We start from the raw sequence: 14076 nt of genomic DNA on the forward strand, positions 1-14076 counted from the left end.
AGGGCCGAATAGTTCAATCCCTAACCACACTGAAATATTTAGCCACCTAGTGACAGCACTTAGCATCCACGGACGAGTAGTAAGAAATTGTCCGCTCTAGCTCGTTGACACTTATAATTGAAATTGAAATATAACTAACAATTAAAGGCAAATAAATTTGTTACTTACTTAATATTCTCCCCTCCAAATTTGTATCAAGTCTTCACCAAAAAGCCATGACCGCAACATAACACATCACAACAGACGAAATCCCAAGGTTATGATGCTTCAACAATGAAGAAGGCAGCTTGACATTCGCTTATGTGCCTTGTCTATGGCATCTGTTAGTGATTCCAGATTGCTGACGAACTATCGTCTTCTACTACCTCTAGGAATCAGAATCACCCTTTTACCTTTATTTCTGCCATTCTGTACTGTGTCTTCCCTGTTTTAAATAATGCCTATTTTAATCAGTAAAATTTCGTTAGTTTTTGAAAGCACACAGCAAAGCTGCATAGCAGTTAAGCGAAGTTGACAGTTATTTTCCAGGCAGGAACCGAGCTAACAAAATATTTCCTGATTTGTTGTATTCAGGCATTCAATTCTGAGGACAGTTAAACAACAAAAAGGTCAACTACACACTCAAAAGGATCGTCGAAAGTTAGACTGCAAATAGCTCTAAAAGGAAAGTCGAAAATTGAACATAAAAAGAAATGGTTTAAAAAGTTGTTGACTCGTCAGTTATGTCGACAAGCATTTCGATGGACTATGTTCAGTTTAAGAACGGATAAATTTATCCATATGACCAACAATTCCAACGGAACGGGTCTTCCTTTCACCAACACTGATGGGCTCAGCGACGCATGGAGGAACTGGGATGCTCTCCTTGCACTTGTTGTCTCTCAAGACGTAAGACCTGGCCAAGTCGGTGGCATCCTTGACGTTGCAGCCGGACGGGCTGACCAATTCGCGGGAGAACTGGCCGTTGTAATCACCGCACAGACCGCAATGTTGAGCGCGGTGGGTGGCGGGGATCATGCTGGTGATGTCATCGCCAGTGTAACGGAAGGTCAACTTGAGGACTGGGACCTGGACAAAGTAGCGGGCACCAATCTTGCTGACGACAATGTACTGGATGACGTTGTCCTTGTCGGCCAAGACGTAGGGCTTGTTGTTTTCAACCTTGACGACCTTGTCGTTGGCCTTAACTTCGACTCCGCTAGCGACGGGGTTCAGTTCGAGGGTGTGGCCACCGGCGTAGATTTTGACGGCCAAGGGAAGAGATGGGCCAGTGGTCTTCTTGGCGAAGACTGCGTAGCGAGGAGTGGGAGAGCAGTCGGCCGAGATGAGAGTGTAGCAGGTGGGCAGGTCAGCGTTCATGGTGACATTGTCGAAAGTGACGACGGCCTTGGGGGCAACGTCGCAAATGCCGACGAAACCAGCCTTGATGGCGAACATTTGCGACATGGGCAGACGGGCGTTGCGCAGAGCCATGCCCAAGTTCTTGAGGATATCCACGTTCTCGTAGTGGCTGTGCATCACATCGGTGTGGACATGGAGATCAACATCGTCTTCGTTAACGTCCAACTTCAATTCAATGTGACCGGCACCGATGACCTTCTTGGCGGTGGCAGTAGGGCCATGAGGGGCATGCATGCTCCAGTAGGGCAACAAGGAGGCCTTCAGCATAGTGTCGACACGGGCGAGAGCCATCTGACCACGGGGAGACAAGTTGGCGTAGTGGATGTCCAAAACGTAGCTACGGGGAGTGGCGTAGTGCAGGACAGCTTCGTAACAAGCCTAAACGGATGGAAATGACGTTAGAATCATCCATTGCTTCAAATTACGTAATTTCAAAAGGCAAATAATTAAAAAAAAAAAAAAAAAAAAATCCGATTCATTACCTGGGTCATTGGGCCAACGATGCCAGAGCGGCCGGCATCATTGCGGTCCAAATCGCAGCGATCATAAGGATAGGTGTTGCGGCTGGTGGCGGCTTCACGTTGAGCTTCAGTGATGTTGCCCTGGACCTTGACCATAATGGTGGAGATGTCCTTGGCGTTGGCCTTAGGGCACTGGTCGGAAGGAGCCTCACCCCACACGAAGGAAACTTCACGCTGAACGGAGGGCTCAATAGTCGACGGGGTCTCGAAAATGTCCTCGGGAAGATTAGCCCAGGCGGTCTTGACGTTGACGCAAAGAGCGCGGCTGGGAACCTTAAGTCCAGGGTTGGCAAGACGGGCAATCTTGACAGCGACCTGTGATTTAACGTTGAAAGGTTCCTTCTCAATGTTGACTTCGACGTTCCATTTGCGTTCGGGGGAGCCCAACAAAGTGACGGCACCCTTGACGTTGCTGAAAGTCTTGCCGGGAGCGGCCTTCTTGCCAGTTGGGACGGCAGAATCCATCTTCAACTTGATTTCAATAGCTTCAGCAGGGTTCACTTGAGTCCTGTGCAGGACAGCCTTCATGGAGCAAGCGCCAGTGGGTGGGTATTGGTAGAAGTAGTTGCGCATTTGCATGAATCCCATGACGAGGAAACCGGGCACGCTACCGTGCGAGTTGATTTCCGAGGGCTTGAAGGATTCGTACATCACCTTGGCGATGGAGGCCTTGCCGGTGTAAGTCTCGCAGTTGTAAACTTCGACGTGGGATTCCATGCCCAAGAGTTCGTTGATGTTTTCACGAACCACTTGTCCTGTTCAGAAAATAAATTTCATTATTTGCAATTCGTCAAATAATTGAAAATAAAGGCTTTTAAATAATTACCTTTGCGGAATTGCTCTCCACGGGTTACCAAAGCTTTGGGTTCGCATTCGGAGCAAGTATCCTTGAGGTAAGAGAGAGCCTTAGAATCGTCTTTGCCCCACATGAAAGCGGCAGTCTTGCTGGTGAACAGGTAGGACAGGGGTTTCTCTTCGGTGGGAGTGTTCATCTTGATTTCGACTTGGCTGTCGGAGGGAGAGAATCCGACCAAAATGTTGGCGGGCAAGTGGACGCGAGATCCGCGAGCCTTGATGATTCCCTGGGAAACTCCGAGAGGATTGTAGGCGACCATGTAAGTGACGACTTGCAAAGTGACGTCCAAATCGGCCAGGATGGAGCGGCCGAGCTTGTTGGGCTGGTTAACGTTGCCATATGCCAACTGGTGGCGAGCGAATCCAGGAGTGCTCAGGCCGACACCGACGGGCAGACCGACATCGTTGGCCCTCCAGCTGATGTGCTGTCCGCCGAGCATGACCATGCTGCGGGTCAATTTCAAGCCACGGGAGATCATCTCGACCAATCCCTTTCCTTCCATCAGTCCAGCGATTTCTTCCATGGCCATGTGACGGTACATCAAAGTGTAGCCTTGGGAGCGCAACAAGATTTCCATCTTCATGGGAGCCTGTTGGCGAGGAACAATCTTCATGGTCTTTTGCAAAAGATCCTTCAGAGTATCCAGCTTGAAGTCCTTGGGATCCAGTTTGCGGAAGAGACGGACGTAAGCATCCTCAACACCTGGTGATGGAATAATACGAAAGAAAACGATTTTTACTTTTTGTACAGAGAATTCACCGGTTAAGGTTAAAATTTACCTTCCAAACGAATCATGATCTCAAGAGGGACGTAGTTGAATTCAGAAACGCGATAGTTGGCACGTCCGGAAATGATGAGGGGAGCGCGGGACTCTTCACCGTAGATAGTGGCAAGTTGCAGACCACCACCGAAACCATATTTCTGGTCTTGGAAGTCGAAGACGCGGTTGCTGGAACGGAAGAAGTTGGTTTTGATGTGGGCGACGCGACGCAACAACAATTGCAGTTGGTTGGCGATAGGCTTGATGCAAGGATTCTTGGAATCGGCGTAGTTCTGCAAAGGAAAAGTAAATCAATTGACTGATGTTATTGTTATTCGATTTGGACTTACGCGGAAGGTGGTCATCATGAAGTTGAGAACTTCCTGATTGCGTTCCCAAATGGCGCCAGCGATCAGCTGTTGCAGCTCGAGGAAAGTGGGTTGAACGCGGAACAGGGTAGAGATGGCGGCGATACGGATCTCGGTGGTCTCGGTGGCATTGAGGATCAGGGGGAGAACAGCAGACAAGAACTTGTTGCGGTTCACTGCGGCGATGGGCTGCAGAGCGAAGATGACGTGGGGGCGGACGGCGTGAGGAACGGAGCCGCTCTTGACGTGAGGAATAAGACGCTCAATGGCAGGGAGCAAGTTGGTGTTGCGCAGAGTGCTCAAGGCAACGATCATCTCGGGGTGGGTCTTTGCCGACTTGAAGGCTTCATAGGACATGCGGGTGTACTTGTTGATGGTGTCGGTCTTGCAGGGACGCAGTTTGTTGCCACCGCAGGTGACGCCAACCAAATGACCGAAAGCCAAAGCAATGGCACCTCTCAATTCCCTAATTTTTTTTTTACAAGTCAAACATTTAGAGAAATCATTTAAACAAAGGTATTATAACGTCAATCCTACTTGGTCTTGATGCTGGGGCTCTCCTTCAAGAGATCCTCCCAGGAGGTCAACAGTTTCTCAGATGGCATGCGCAAGTAATAGGGGAGGAAAGCAACCATACGACGAGCTTCCATCTCGCTGAGTTTGCCACCCAGAACCAATTCCTTGATCAACAAAGCAGCGGGGTTGGTGCCAGTAAGTGGGATCATCTCGGTGAACAAGTTCCTAAACAATAAATTTACATCAGTATCAAATGGATTTGAAAAACTAATTTCATGAAAACTACTTGAGCTCCTCGTCGCTTTCAACATTTTTCCAGACAGCTTTCAAACTTTCCAAGCTCATTGCCTGGAAAAGCTGGAGGGCGGCCATAGCGGTGGGATCCAAAAGAGTTTCATCATTAAGGGCTGATGATCCAATGACTTCCTTCAGCTTAGTCAAAGTGGGAACAGCCTGAAGAATTCCAATTTTCAATCAAACAGTTCAACATTTTAATAGATAAATTATTAATCGCTTACCTTAGCACGGAGAGCTTGTTGGGATTGGGGTTCCTCGGGGTGCAAGAAATCCTCCTCGCGAGCCAAGTCGATATCCTCGGGTGTGGGGATAGGGCGCTTGAGGGTGTAACGAAGGCTGCCATAGTGCTTGGTCAGGCCAGAAGCGGAGATGGGCTTGGCAATGGGGCCGGATGACTTAAGAACCAAAGTAGTGCTATGCAATGGAAGAAATAAACAAAATAGTTAGTAATTATTTAAGAAGCTAACACAAGAAAACGACTTGATCATACTTGGCCAAGTTGTAGAAAGGAGAGCCTGCAGGTGGGTGCCATTGGAGAACCTGGTAACCGAAAGATGAGATGATGTGAGCCTTGGCAGTGTTGCTGCTTGCTCCACGGCTAAGCTGGTAGTAAAGCTGAGTGGTGGCGACGAGCTCATCCTGTGATTTACCAGCACAGTTGGTGGCTCCGAAGCTGTTATGACCCATACGAGGAACGTTGGTGCATTCGCTCTGAGTGCGTTGCTTAATCAGCATCAAGCGACCCTTTTCAGAACCTCCGAACGAGTAGGTAGTGTTACAGGTACCGACGACAGTGTCCTAATTTTTTGCATAATCAAATTCATTATTTATTGCGCTTCTAGTAATTTTAATTGCAGAAATTTTATTTACCTCAACAGTACGCAAGAAAGCAGTGTCGCCCTTGCCGATTTCTCCGGCAACGACGTCCATTTGCAACTTGGTGGCCAAACCCTTCTTGATGTTGATGGACCATTCGGCATCTGAAGCGTCAGCATCGAATCCGGTAATCTGAAAGTAACATGATGTTACATTTTTTACAATTCATAAAAAAATTGTGAGTTCGTGTTTTACCTTTCCATTCAGGAAAGAAATTTTGAAGGGTTTCTCCAACAAAACCAACTCGGGCTTCTTCAAGAACTTGACGGTCGACAGAAGAGTGTCGGGGCCATTGTGCATACCTAAGGTCACATCTGAAAGCTATTGAACAATAAAAATTGTTAAATAAGACAATCTATTTTGAGACAGAGAAAATGTTTAAAAATAATATCTACCTTGACGATGGCTTCTCCGGCTTGTTTCTGGATGAGCAAGTTGCCGCGGATGCCGAAAGAGGAGCCAGATGGAGTGGGGTCACGAACGCCGGTTGTAGTGAAAGTAAGGTAACTGTACTGGTATTCTTGACCATCCTCAAACAAACCTGAATAGAAGTTGAAGCAAAACGTTAGTTTTAACCAAATGAATAAAACTAAATTTCGTGAGAAATAAAACCAAGTTGAGTCTTTACCTTCCGCACGGCAGCTGCCGGCGACGAGAAGAAGAGCGAGGGCCAACAGGCTCAGACGTGCCATCGTGTATGTAAGCGTCCTGGAGGATCACTGGCGACAGCGACTTGAACTGGTTCAACATTCGTCCTTATATACTAGTGACTTGCTGTGGGATCCCGTCTTCTTTTTTGGGTTGGAAATCTTTGCATGGAAACAGCGTAGGCTCCGAGCTGATTGGTTTTCACAGTCTCGCATGGTGGTGCGATTCTTCGAAGACCAATAACTCAAGCAATGACATCCACCTAAACTCCCTCAATCCCCCCCCCCACCCACCACCACCACCACTCCCTCTTCTCCCGCAGTCGGACAGATGGAACAACCGATCCCAAAACCTAGTTCATGGGAGGCAAAACGGGAGATGATAGTGAAACTACCGAAATAAAGAACACATTTTGTATTTACTTGCATTTCGGCCATGTGCAGATCTCCTGACCTATTCCTACTCCCACTCCACCCCCTATCCCCCCCCCCCCCACTGGCTCCTAAGTAAAATAATCTTATCAAGCTAAGCTCGTGGGTGTACTTAAATCCAGTGCTTTCGTTGTGACTGGCCAAATGTTGACATTTGACTTTGTGGCCAATTGACTGACGGCTCACATTGGAAGGAAAAAACGAGGAATCAGCACTATTGGCGGAAATCTTTTTTCAAACAAGGTACAAGGTCTCCAAAAGACACAAAGAAGAAAATACTCTTCAAGGTTAGGTGATAATCTCACTGCTGAGATGGTAAACTTGAGGGAACCAAGTAAACAAAATTTGAATGGCCCATTTAGTTGAAAATTGAACGAAGTGATTTTGCTCTGCTTTAAAGTCAAAGAACAAACATATAATTTCACGATTTTGCAATCACAAGATATTTCAGAGACGACATTTCTTTGCCATACTGATTTAATTACGTATTATCGCACGCAATGACCCCACTAGCACTCCCACGACTGGCTTGTTGAATCCTTGGACCGTGAACAGACTGAAAAAAGTTGTGATTATATAAAACCTTAAATTTCTAGCTCTTATTTCTACGTTATCAGACCACTTTTTGAATGTTGAATTCAATTAATGCACATTCAATAAAAATTGCAATTAACTCTGATCACACAAGAATTCAGTTATGGTCATAACTTGCGTTAATATCCCTTCCAGAGTTAACGTCACATAACATTCGTTCAAATCATTGTTTTACAATCTATTCATTGCATTCGGCAATAAGTTCACATTTTATATGGTACCATAGTGAGATCAGTCGTAAGATAACATGATTTGGCAAGATTTGATTTCTTGACAGACTTGTTATTCAACTAGACTGTAGAGTGAGCATGATTTAAAAACACACTTATTCGACGTTTAAAAATGAGAAGAGATCTATCTCTTAGTTAAAGTAAAAACATCCATCTTGAAAGCGGATCTCGCTAGCGGATGGCGGGAGTTGTGATGAGCAAAACAGATCGAGGCTCGTCCGGTCAAGACCACAATCACTCAAACTTTCCTTACCGAATGCAGAAGTGGCGGCGGTCGAACTTTGGAATGATGCGAAGGGCTTGGTGCTGGATAGCGTAGTCCAGACAGCCGTGAAATCGCTGCTTTGCAGCAGTTTCATTAGCGATACCATCGAGTGGGGTAGGATCGGACCCTGAACTTCGATGGAGTAGAGATTTTCTCCGTCTTGCTTCAGAAAACCTTGTCGGGCCTTGGATAGAAAAACAATAGCGTGAAATGGTCGATTTTGAAATGCTTTGAAACTCGGTTACCTTGAGGGGTCGGAGTGTGGCCTGATGGAAAGCGACGGGACTGAATAGAGTTGGAGGAATTCCAGTTAATGGACCAGTGCTAGACAGACACAGTTTGCTGTTTAGAAGCCAGTTGAACAGTCCCTGCGTCTCAACACCTTCGATCAAAAGGAGCGAGTCCGCATAGGTGCCTTGGCTTGTTCCTTGCCCTCCATCCTGCAACCTTTCAGCCTCCCTACGAAAATGTTAACGAGATTTGAATTTATGTTGAAAAACTGCAAATTATTAATTAGTCTCACAATTTTGATCTGAGATTTGAGTGCAGGCCGATATCGTTGATCCAGTCAGCATCATCTTCGTCACAATCTTCGTCATCAAGATCGCCAACTTTGTCAGCTTCTTTGGTTTCATCATCTTCATCATTATTCACAGGGTTCGTTTGATCTTGACCACTTTTCTTCAACGGCATCGAGTATGAGATATCTATATTGAAATATCAAGATGAAAATGTAATTCTAGACGCTTTCAAAAGTTTCGTCTTATTTTTGTTTTCTTGTACTCGAATCGGAAACCACGATCGTAATACGATCTCCGGATGGTAACTGATACGTTCCAAGAAATCAAGTTTTATAAAGTCTTCTAGTACTTTCTTCGAATTTTCTCTCTAGAAATCTCATTCAATTATGGAATATTTTTGATTCAAAGTTTTGGATAGCAAAAAGAAGAATAAAAAAGCAAACGTAATAGCAAACTAACGCTAAGAAAAAAAAAAGAAAAAATGGATGTGTCATTCAATCCTGGCACACATGTGATTGATTTTATCCAATGAACTAAATCGCTGTCCTTAATACCTTCTCGTCGCAAAACTTCTCGCATCCCACGTGTGGTAGGGGTTAATAGAGCATGGATTTCTGCAACTCCTCCTATTCCAGCAGCTCGAAAGAGAACAGTGAATTGATGAGTGCAGACATAGAAGAATGGGCATTGCCTCGCGCGCAAAAGTCCGAAAAGAGAGCGAAAGCTTTCACACCAGTCGTTGATCAGGCAATTTGACACGCTCGAGTCCATGCCGATTTGGACAGAGCTGGTGGAAGTGATAGGGGCTCGTGTGTCCCGAGGGAATAAAGATAACCAAGGCAGCCAAGGATATTGCCACAACAAGCAGCATTGATGAAATTGCGCATTTGTTGACGTGTCCAACGTGCTCCACTCGTCGGATTTGAGAGAGCTGACGCATCTCACGAAACCTGTGATTCCAGAAGCCTCCTCGGACGTCTGCGACGAAAAGCTGAATCATAAAATCTGGTATTTTTGTTGCTTGATATAGATAAACATACTTTGAGAGTAGAGCTGAAGGCGAAAGGTGATTTAGAGGTGAAGCGTACCCTGGTCTTTAAGGACCAATCAACAGGACACTGATCAACTTTCTGGCAAACAGGTGTTACTGCAGTGAATATTGACAGAGCTTGTGGTAGTTCCACAGCCAACTCTTTATTGGTATCAGCTTTTACATTGGGGGCATTTAACATGCTCATGAAATCTACATTGGCACTTGCATTTCTCTGGTCATCTTGAGTGACTGTAAGAAGTTTTGGCCTCTTGGCTGGGGAGCGTCTGTCAAGATGTGCAACAGTTAGACACTTTTTGATGAGAAAATACAATCATTTTACACTATACCTGAAAGGATTCTTTCTCTTTACAGAGGCAGTTGCTGACGATGACGATGTGGGGGCCAGGGCTTCGTCATTATCTAAATTATTTGTTGTTGTCGTGGTGGATGCATGACTGAATCGTGCTTGGAGGGCTTTTTTCTTATCCCTCATCTGCCTCATAACTTCGTCAGGCTTTTTCCAAACAGACCCTGACATCTTTATTTAGTTGATTACCACAGATTTATAAGACTATTATTCAACACTTGTTTGATATCTTGTCGGACGTTTCGTTCTACGAGTTGTGGACAAGAATTGAACACGAGCGCCATTTCTTCTGCTAAGTTCAGTCATTTGACGAAAGGCGGCTTCAAGCATTTTCAAAATCACCAAATAAAAATTTAATTAAAAGCAGCGGAAGCTTTAAGATATGATATGATACTGAAATAAATTAAAATAAATTTTTTTCTGCGTTTTTACTTTTTATTATTTCAATGGTTTGGGCGATGCGTATTTCATATCGGAATCTTATCCCCTAATAGCAGACAACTTCCCGTTGGAAATGATTTCACGTTTCATGACAAACACAAAAGTACTAGGCCTTAACGTTAAAAAAAGTTTAAGTTAAACTCGTGGTATTCTTTTGTCTCTGCTCAGCTCAGATCCAAAAGTATCTGAAAACCATATTCTGTGTCTGTATGCCTATACACTTTTGATATCCTGTTTAAAATTGAATTGAATGTATTTCTTTGTGTTTCCTAGGAGGTCATATGGATCTTTGAAGTCTTGTAAACGTACTACAAGTTTTGTTTTCGTAAGAAAAGGACAACGTCGAATTAATCGAAGGCTTTTGAATATCGTTTAATACTATGGACGAATCTGATTATAACAATGAAACTGGATGGTAAATCTGCTTTCCCATGCTTTCTATACAAACAATGTCAGTGATTCCTTACCATCAGTCACAGGAGAAAACGTCAACTCAGTGATGGTGATCCAGATGCATGTGACTTTATGCCACTGTCTAAAAGGATCAACAACCTGCATTTAAATGGTAGTAATTTGAACTCGGAAGCCACACCATCATACACTGTAAGTTTTCTAGGTCATGGGGTACAATAATTTGCTAAATTCATATTCTGTGTTGTTTTCTCTAGCCTACTGGATCTTCCATCTGTGAATGCCGTCTGCAACCAAGCACTTCCAGCAGTGTGATTCAATGTTCCTTGTGCAACCCCAATCTCTATGGGATCACTCGGCAAGCACTTCCTCTTCCAGACCTGCTGAACATTCCCAATGAAATGTCACGTGAAAGAACTCCCCAGCATCAACAGTTTATTCACGATGACACCTATTCACCAGACATGGATGTTCACTCCAACCCTCACTACTACACACCCAACAAGCTGCTGTTTGATTTGCACATTGAGCGTGTCAAGAGGCACGGTATACTATTCAAGCCCAACAAGTACGACGGCTAGAAGATGTCAGTACTAATAATGTAACAATAATATTTCGCTCTTTTCTGTTTCGGTTTTTTTTTTTAATCACAATTTTATGAAATCACTTCATCTTCGCTAGTCGATTAATACACGAAATTATATTTCAGACTGAGAAGCGATATATCTTACAAATTGTGACACGTATATTTCAGCTGTCTCCTTGCTAATCGGCAATACACACATGAATAATTGGATGGAAAACAAATGACACGGGTACGTGCATTCACGTTCACTGTGAGAAATGAGTGTAAGGAGGATACATTTTCGACATTGACTTTTTTACCAAAAAAGATCATCTTGCAGATACGGGGAAAAGTATAACATAAGAGGGGTATAAGTGAGGACAGGTGTGGCACACTAGGAAAGTACAATGGCGAAGTTTGCGTCCACAGGCGCTTTCAATTCAACAAAGACAAAACAAAAACCAAACGAAAAATTCTTGCAAACTTTTCTTCGCTGTGTTTTTTTGCAACAGAAATGGACAAAAAGCAAAAAAAGAGTATTATTATGCCAACGCTCTCGAAAAAAAGAAAAAAACATCGTATGTAACGCATGTGTGTGTGTGATTTCCAATTTTGGTCCCTGAATGTTTTCTTTAAGTCCAGCTTCTTCTTCATTTCTTGCTTCTATATATTTTTCGCAATACAACAATGGAAGCTTTGCATGTGTATATAGGTGTGTGTGTGTGCTAGACTAGCAGTACTTCTTTTTCTGTATAAGGATTATTTCAATGTCACTTGTCGGCCAAGTTTTTAATCGACAAATGTCCCCCAACCCGACCCGAAGTTTAGCCGCCCCAAACGTTTGTCCCTTTCTCTCCTTATCGGCACTAGTGTTATGAACATGACATTAAAAAACACAGGTAAATAACACAAAAATGAATCAACTGTTCAAAGAGATTATTGGACAGAATAGAAAAAAAAAAGAAAAACCATATTTAGTCACTTTTGAATACTGTGAGGCCACCGACCACCGATCCTGCGGAAGGTTTGTTTGCTTTTACAGGCGTAAGAAAACTCTCAATGCAGATGCGCCAAAACGCTCTGATGCTGCTGAATGTTGATGGTGGAATTGTTGTCATTGTTCTGTTGCCCTGCTTTCCCTGGCTGCTGGCCAAGCTCCTGCTTAATCCTCTTGGCCATATGGGAGTGAATGTGCTTGGTCAGGTGATCCTTGCGATTGAAACCTTTACCACATTCAGGACAACGGTGCACTTTATCAGTTCGATGAATGATCGAATGCCTTTGTAAGTGTTCCTGAGTAATAGGAAACAACATTCGTAATATTTAAAAACAAATCCTGAGGTTATTAATAAAAGAAAAGTTTTAAAAACAAAAAAGGGAGGAAAAACTCACGATTCGTTTGAATGTCTTGCTACATACAGGGCACGGGTGTGGGCGTTCAGTCATGTGCGAAGACCTATGTCTATCTAAATGTTCTTTACGTTTCAGAGCTGCACCGCAGTCGTTGCAGATGAACGGTCTCTCCGATCGGTGTATCGTGAGGTGAGTCTCGATGGCTTCCCGATTGTTGAAGACCGTGTGGCACTGAGGGCATCCATAGAGCGTCGTTCCATCCAGAGCTGTCGTCAGCGCTGGCTGCAAACTCGTGCTCCTCCTCCTAGGCATAGGCACTCCAGGGATAGGATCACGTCTCTTTTTCTTCTTTTTGGCTTTCTTGGGGACCTGCAAAAGTTGAATGAGAGAAATGGTGAAGTGTGTGAAGACAGTTAGTTGTGAAAGTGTGACATTGTCATTACCTGAGACTGCTGCTGCTCAGGTGTTTGAACCGATGGGGAGTTGTCATTCATCATGTTCTGCTGCTGATCATCAGTCTGAGTGACGTGGATGAGCTCAGTGGGGTATTTGTACATCTGCTGGAAAGGGAATGTGGGTGGTCCAGAGAACCGGGACAGGTATTCATTTAAACTACTAATGTCCTGTTGGGCACTTTTATCTTGGTGGTGTTGCTGCTGAAACCTTTCGTTTTCCTCCGCCTCTGTTTCCACTTTTACAAACACATCGTTCTGGCCAGTCTTGCTCAACAAGGTATTGAGCATCTGGTTCTGGATCTGGAGGGTGCTGGACGTTGGAACATGGACATGCCCGTTGAGGTTGTGATGATTCAGTTGTGATGGGTCCACTGTGCTGACGGCTATCTGCAGGCCCTGGGACGATGGTATTGAAACAAACCCCTGGTCCTGGGCCTGCTGGAATTTCCCAACAGCGAAATGTGGGATCGTTGCCAACGTCGTCGGGAAGCCGCCAAACGGGGTGAAGCTCATCGTAAAACAATGAGCTCTCTATATACTGCACTCACAAGAGCCAAACAATGTTACGCATCGGTTTTTAAAATGGACATAACAAGAGACACACAATCTACCAATTTCTAGCAAAGCACTACTCAAAATCTCTGTCTACAGGTCAGCTTGACATACTATGCGTGGCAATCGTGGTTTTTGATCTCAAACAACTTGTCGATCTTGATCCCAGTTTCTTGTTGAAGAACAGTTTTGCTTTTATTTCTCTCTCTCTCTTTAGTCTTTTTTCCAAACACCGTCAGGCGGGAGAGGGGGATCTCTCCTAAACTACAACGGGCGGCAAAAATGCTTTTCGACGAGACACTAGCGCCACCGTGGTACCCAACAATGGCGTCATCCGGCATCAACATATTTCACAATCTTTTTCATTTCCACACTTTAATCCATCGTTTGACACGCGTTTATCCTAATGCTATCCAATTTGGCTCACGCAAACCGAAACGTTTTCACAATCCAACGCCATTTTTCGTTTGGCAAATCGGTGAATTTGGACACCTATTGTAGGAATGGCGGGAGTTTCAAGCCGTCGACCGCCATGTTGATGTCCCCCTCTGCACGCCAAAATGACAATTTTTTCGTTTGAATTTTGTCTACGCCCCTCTGTTTTATCTGGATAAA

At 44.5% G+C, this 14076-nt stretch overlaps 5 protein-coding genes across 11 annotated transcripts in view; 1 reads left to right on the forward strand and 4 right to left on the reverse strand.

The window, feature by feature from the left end:
* The window catches only part of LOC124313083 (dipeptidase 1-like), a 1013891-nt gene that overhangs the window by 583478 nt on the left and 416337 nt on the right, over nt 1-14076 (reverse strand). The gene's annotated exons all lie outside the window — the stretch shown is intronic.
* LOC124312797 (vitellogenin-2-like) lies at nt 550-6379 on the reverse strand. The gene is made up of 13 exons (XM_046777261.1): nt 6224-6379; nt 5991-6136; nt 5791-5916; nt 5590-5727; nt 5210-5517; nt 4941-5133; nt 4709-4875; nt 4444-4647; nt 3889-4372; nt 3558-3831; nt 2749-3480; nt 1884-2677; nt 550-1779 (listed from the first exon to the last, which is right to left on the reverse strand). The coding sequence occupies exons 1-13, from the start codon at nt 6285-6287 to the stop codon at nt 757-759; spliced, it is 4653 nt and encodes a 1550-aa protein (XP_046633217.1). The 5' UTR covers nt 6288-6379; the 3' UTR covers nt 550-756.
* LOC124313214 (protein downstream neighbor of son homolog) lies at nt 6740-9860 on the reverse strand. The gene is made up of 6 exons (XM_046778017.1): nt 9665-9860; nt 9325-9601; nt 8839-9262; nt 8287-8470; nt 8009-8222; nt 6740-7947 (listed from the first exon to the last, which is right to left on the reverse strand). Exons 1-6 carry the CDS (start codon nt 9853-9855, stop codon nt 7630-7632), a joined length of 1608 nt encoding a protein of 535 aa, XP_046633973.1. The 5' UTR covers nt 9856-9860; the 3' UTR covers nt 6740-7629.
* On the forward strand, nt 8297-11246 carry LOC124313438. 7 transcript variants are annotated; one of them, XM_046778367.1, is made up of 4 exons: nt 8297-8420; nt 10399-10540; nt 10599-10728; nt 10794-11246. In XM_046778367.1, the coding sequence occupies exons 2-4, from the start codon at nt 10506-10508 to the stop codon at nt 11115-11117; spliced, it is 489 nt and encodes a 162-aa protein (XP_046634323.1). In that variant the 5' UTR covers nt 8297-8420; nt 10399-10505; the 3' UTR covers nt 11118-11246. The 7 variants fall into 7 exon arrangements, with proteins under 7 accessions (XP_046634323.1, XP_046634322.1, XP_046634320.1 ...); XM_046778366.1 differs by lacking the exon at nt 8297-8420 and adding an exon at nt 9184-9292; XM_046778364.1 differs by lacking the exon at nt 8297-8420 and adding an exon at nt 9860-10228.
* LOC124313192 (zinc finger and SCAN domain-containing protein 10-like) lies at nt 11260-13862 on the reverse strand. The gene is made up of 4 exons (XM_046777982.1): nt 13576-13862; nt 12898-13447; nt 12494-12823; nt 11260-12394 (listed from the first exon to the last, which is right to left on the reverse strand). The coding sequence occupies exons 2-4, from the start codon at nt 13420-13422 to the stop codon at nt 12158-12160; spliced, it is 1092 nt and encodes a 363-aa protein (XP_046633938.1). The 5' UTR covers nt 13423-13447; nt 13576-13862; the 3' UTR covers nt 11260-12157.

This window comes from Daphnia pulicaria, chromosome 9, assembly GCF_021234035.1.
Source record: "Daphnia pulicaria isolate SC F1-1A chromosome 9, SC_F0-13Bv2, whole genome shotgun sequence".
Taxonomy (NCBI): domain Eukaryota; kingdom Metazoa; phylum Arthropoda; class Branchiopoda; order Diplostraca; family Daphniidae; genus Daphnia; species Daphnia pulicaria.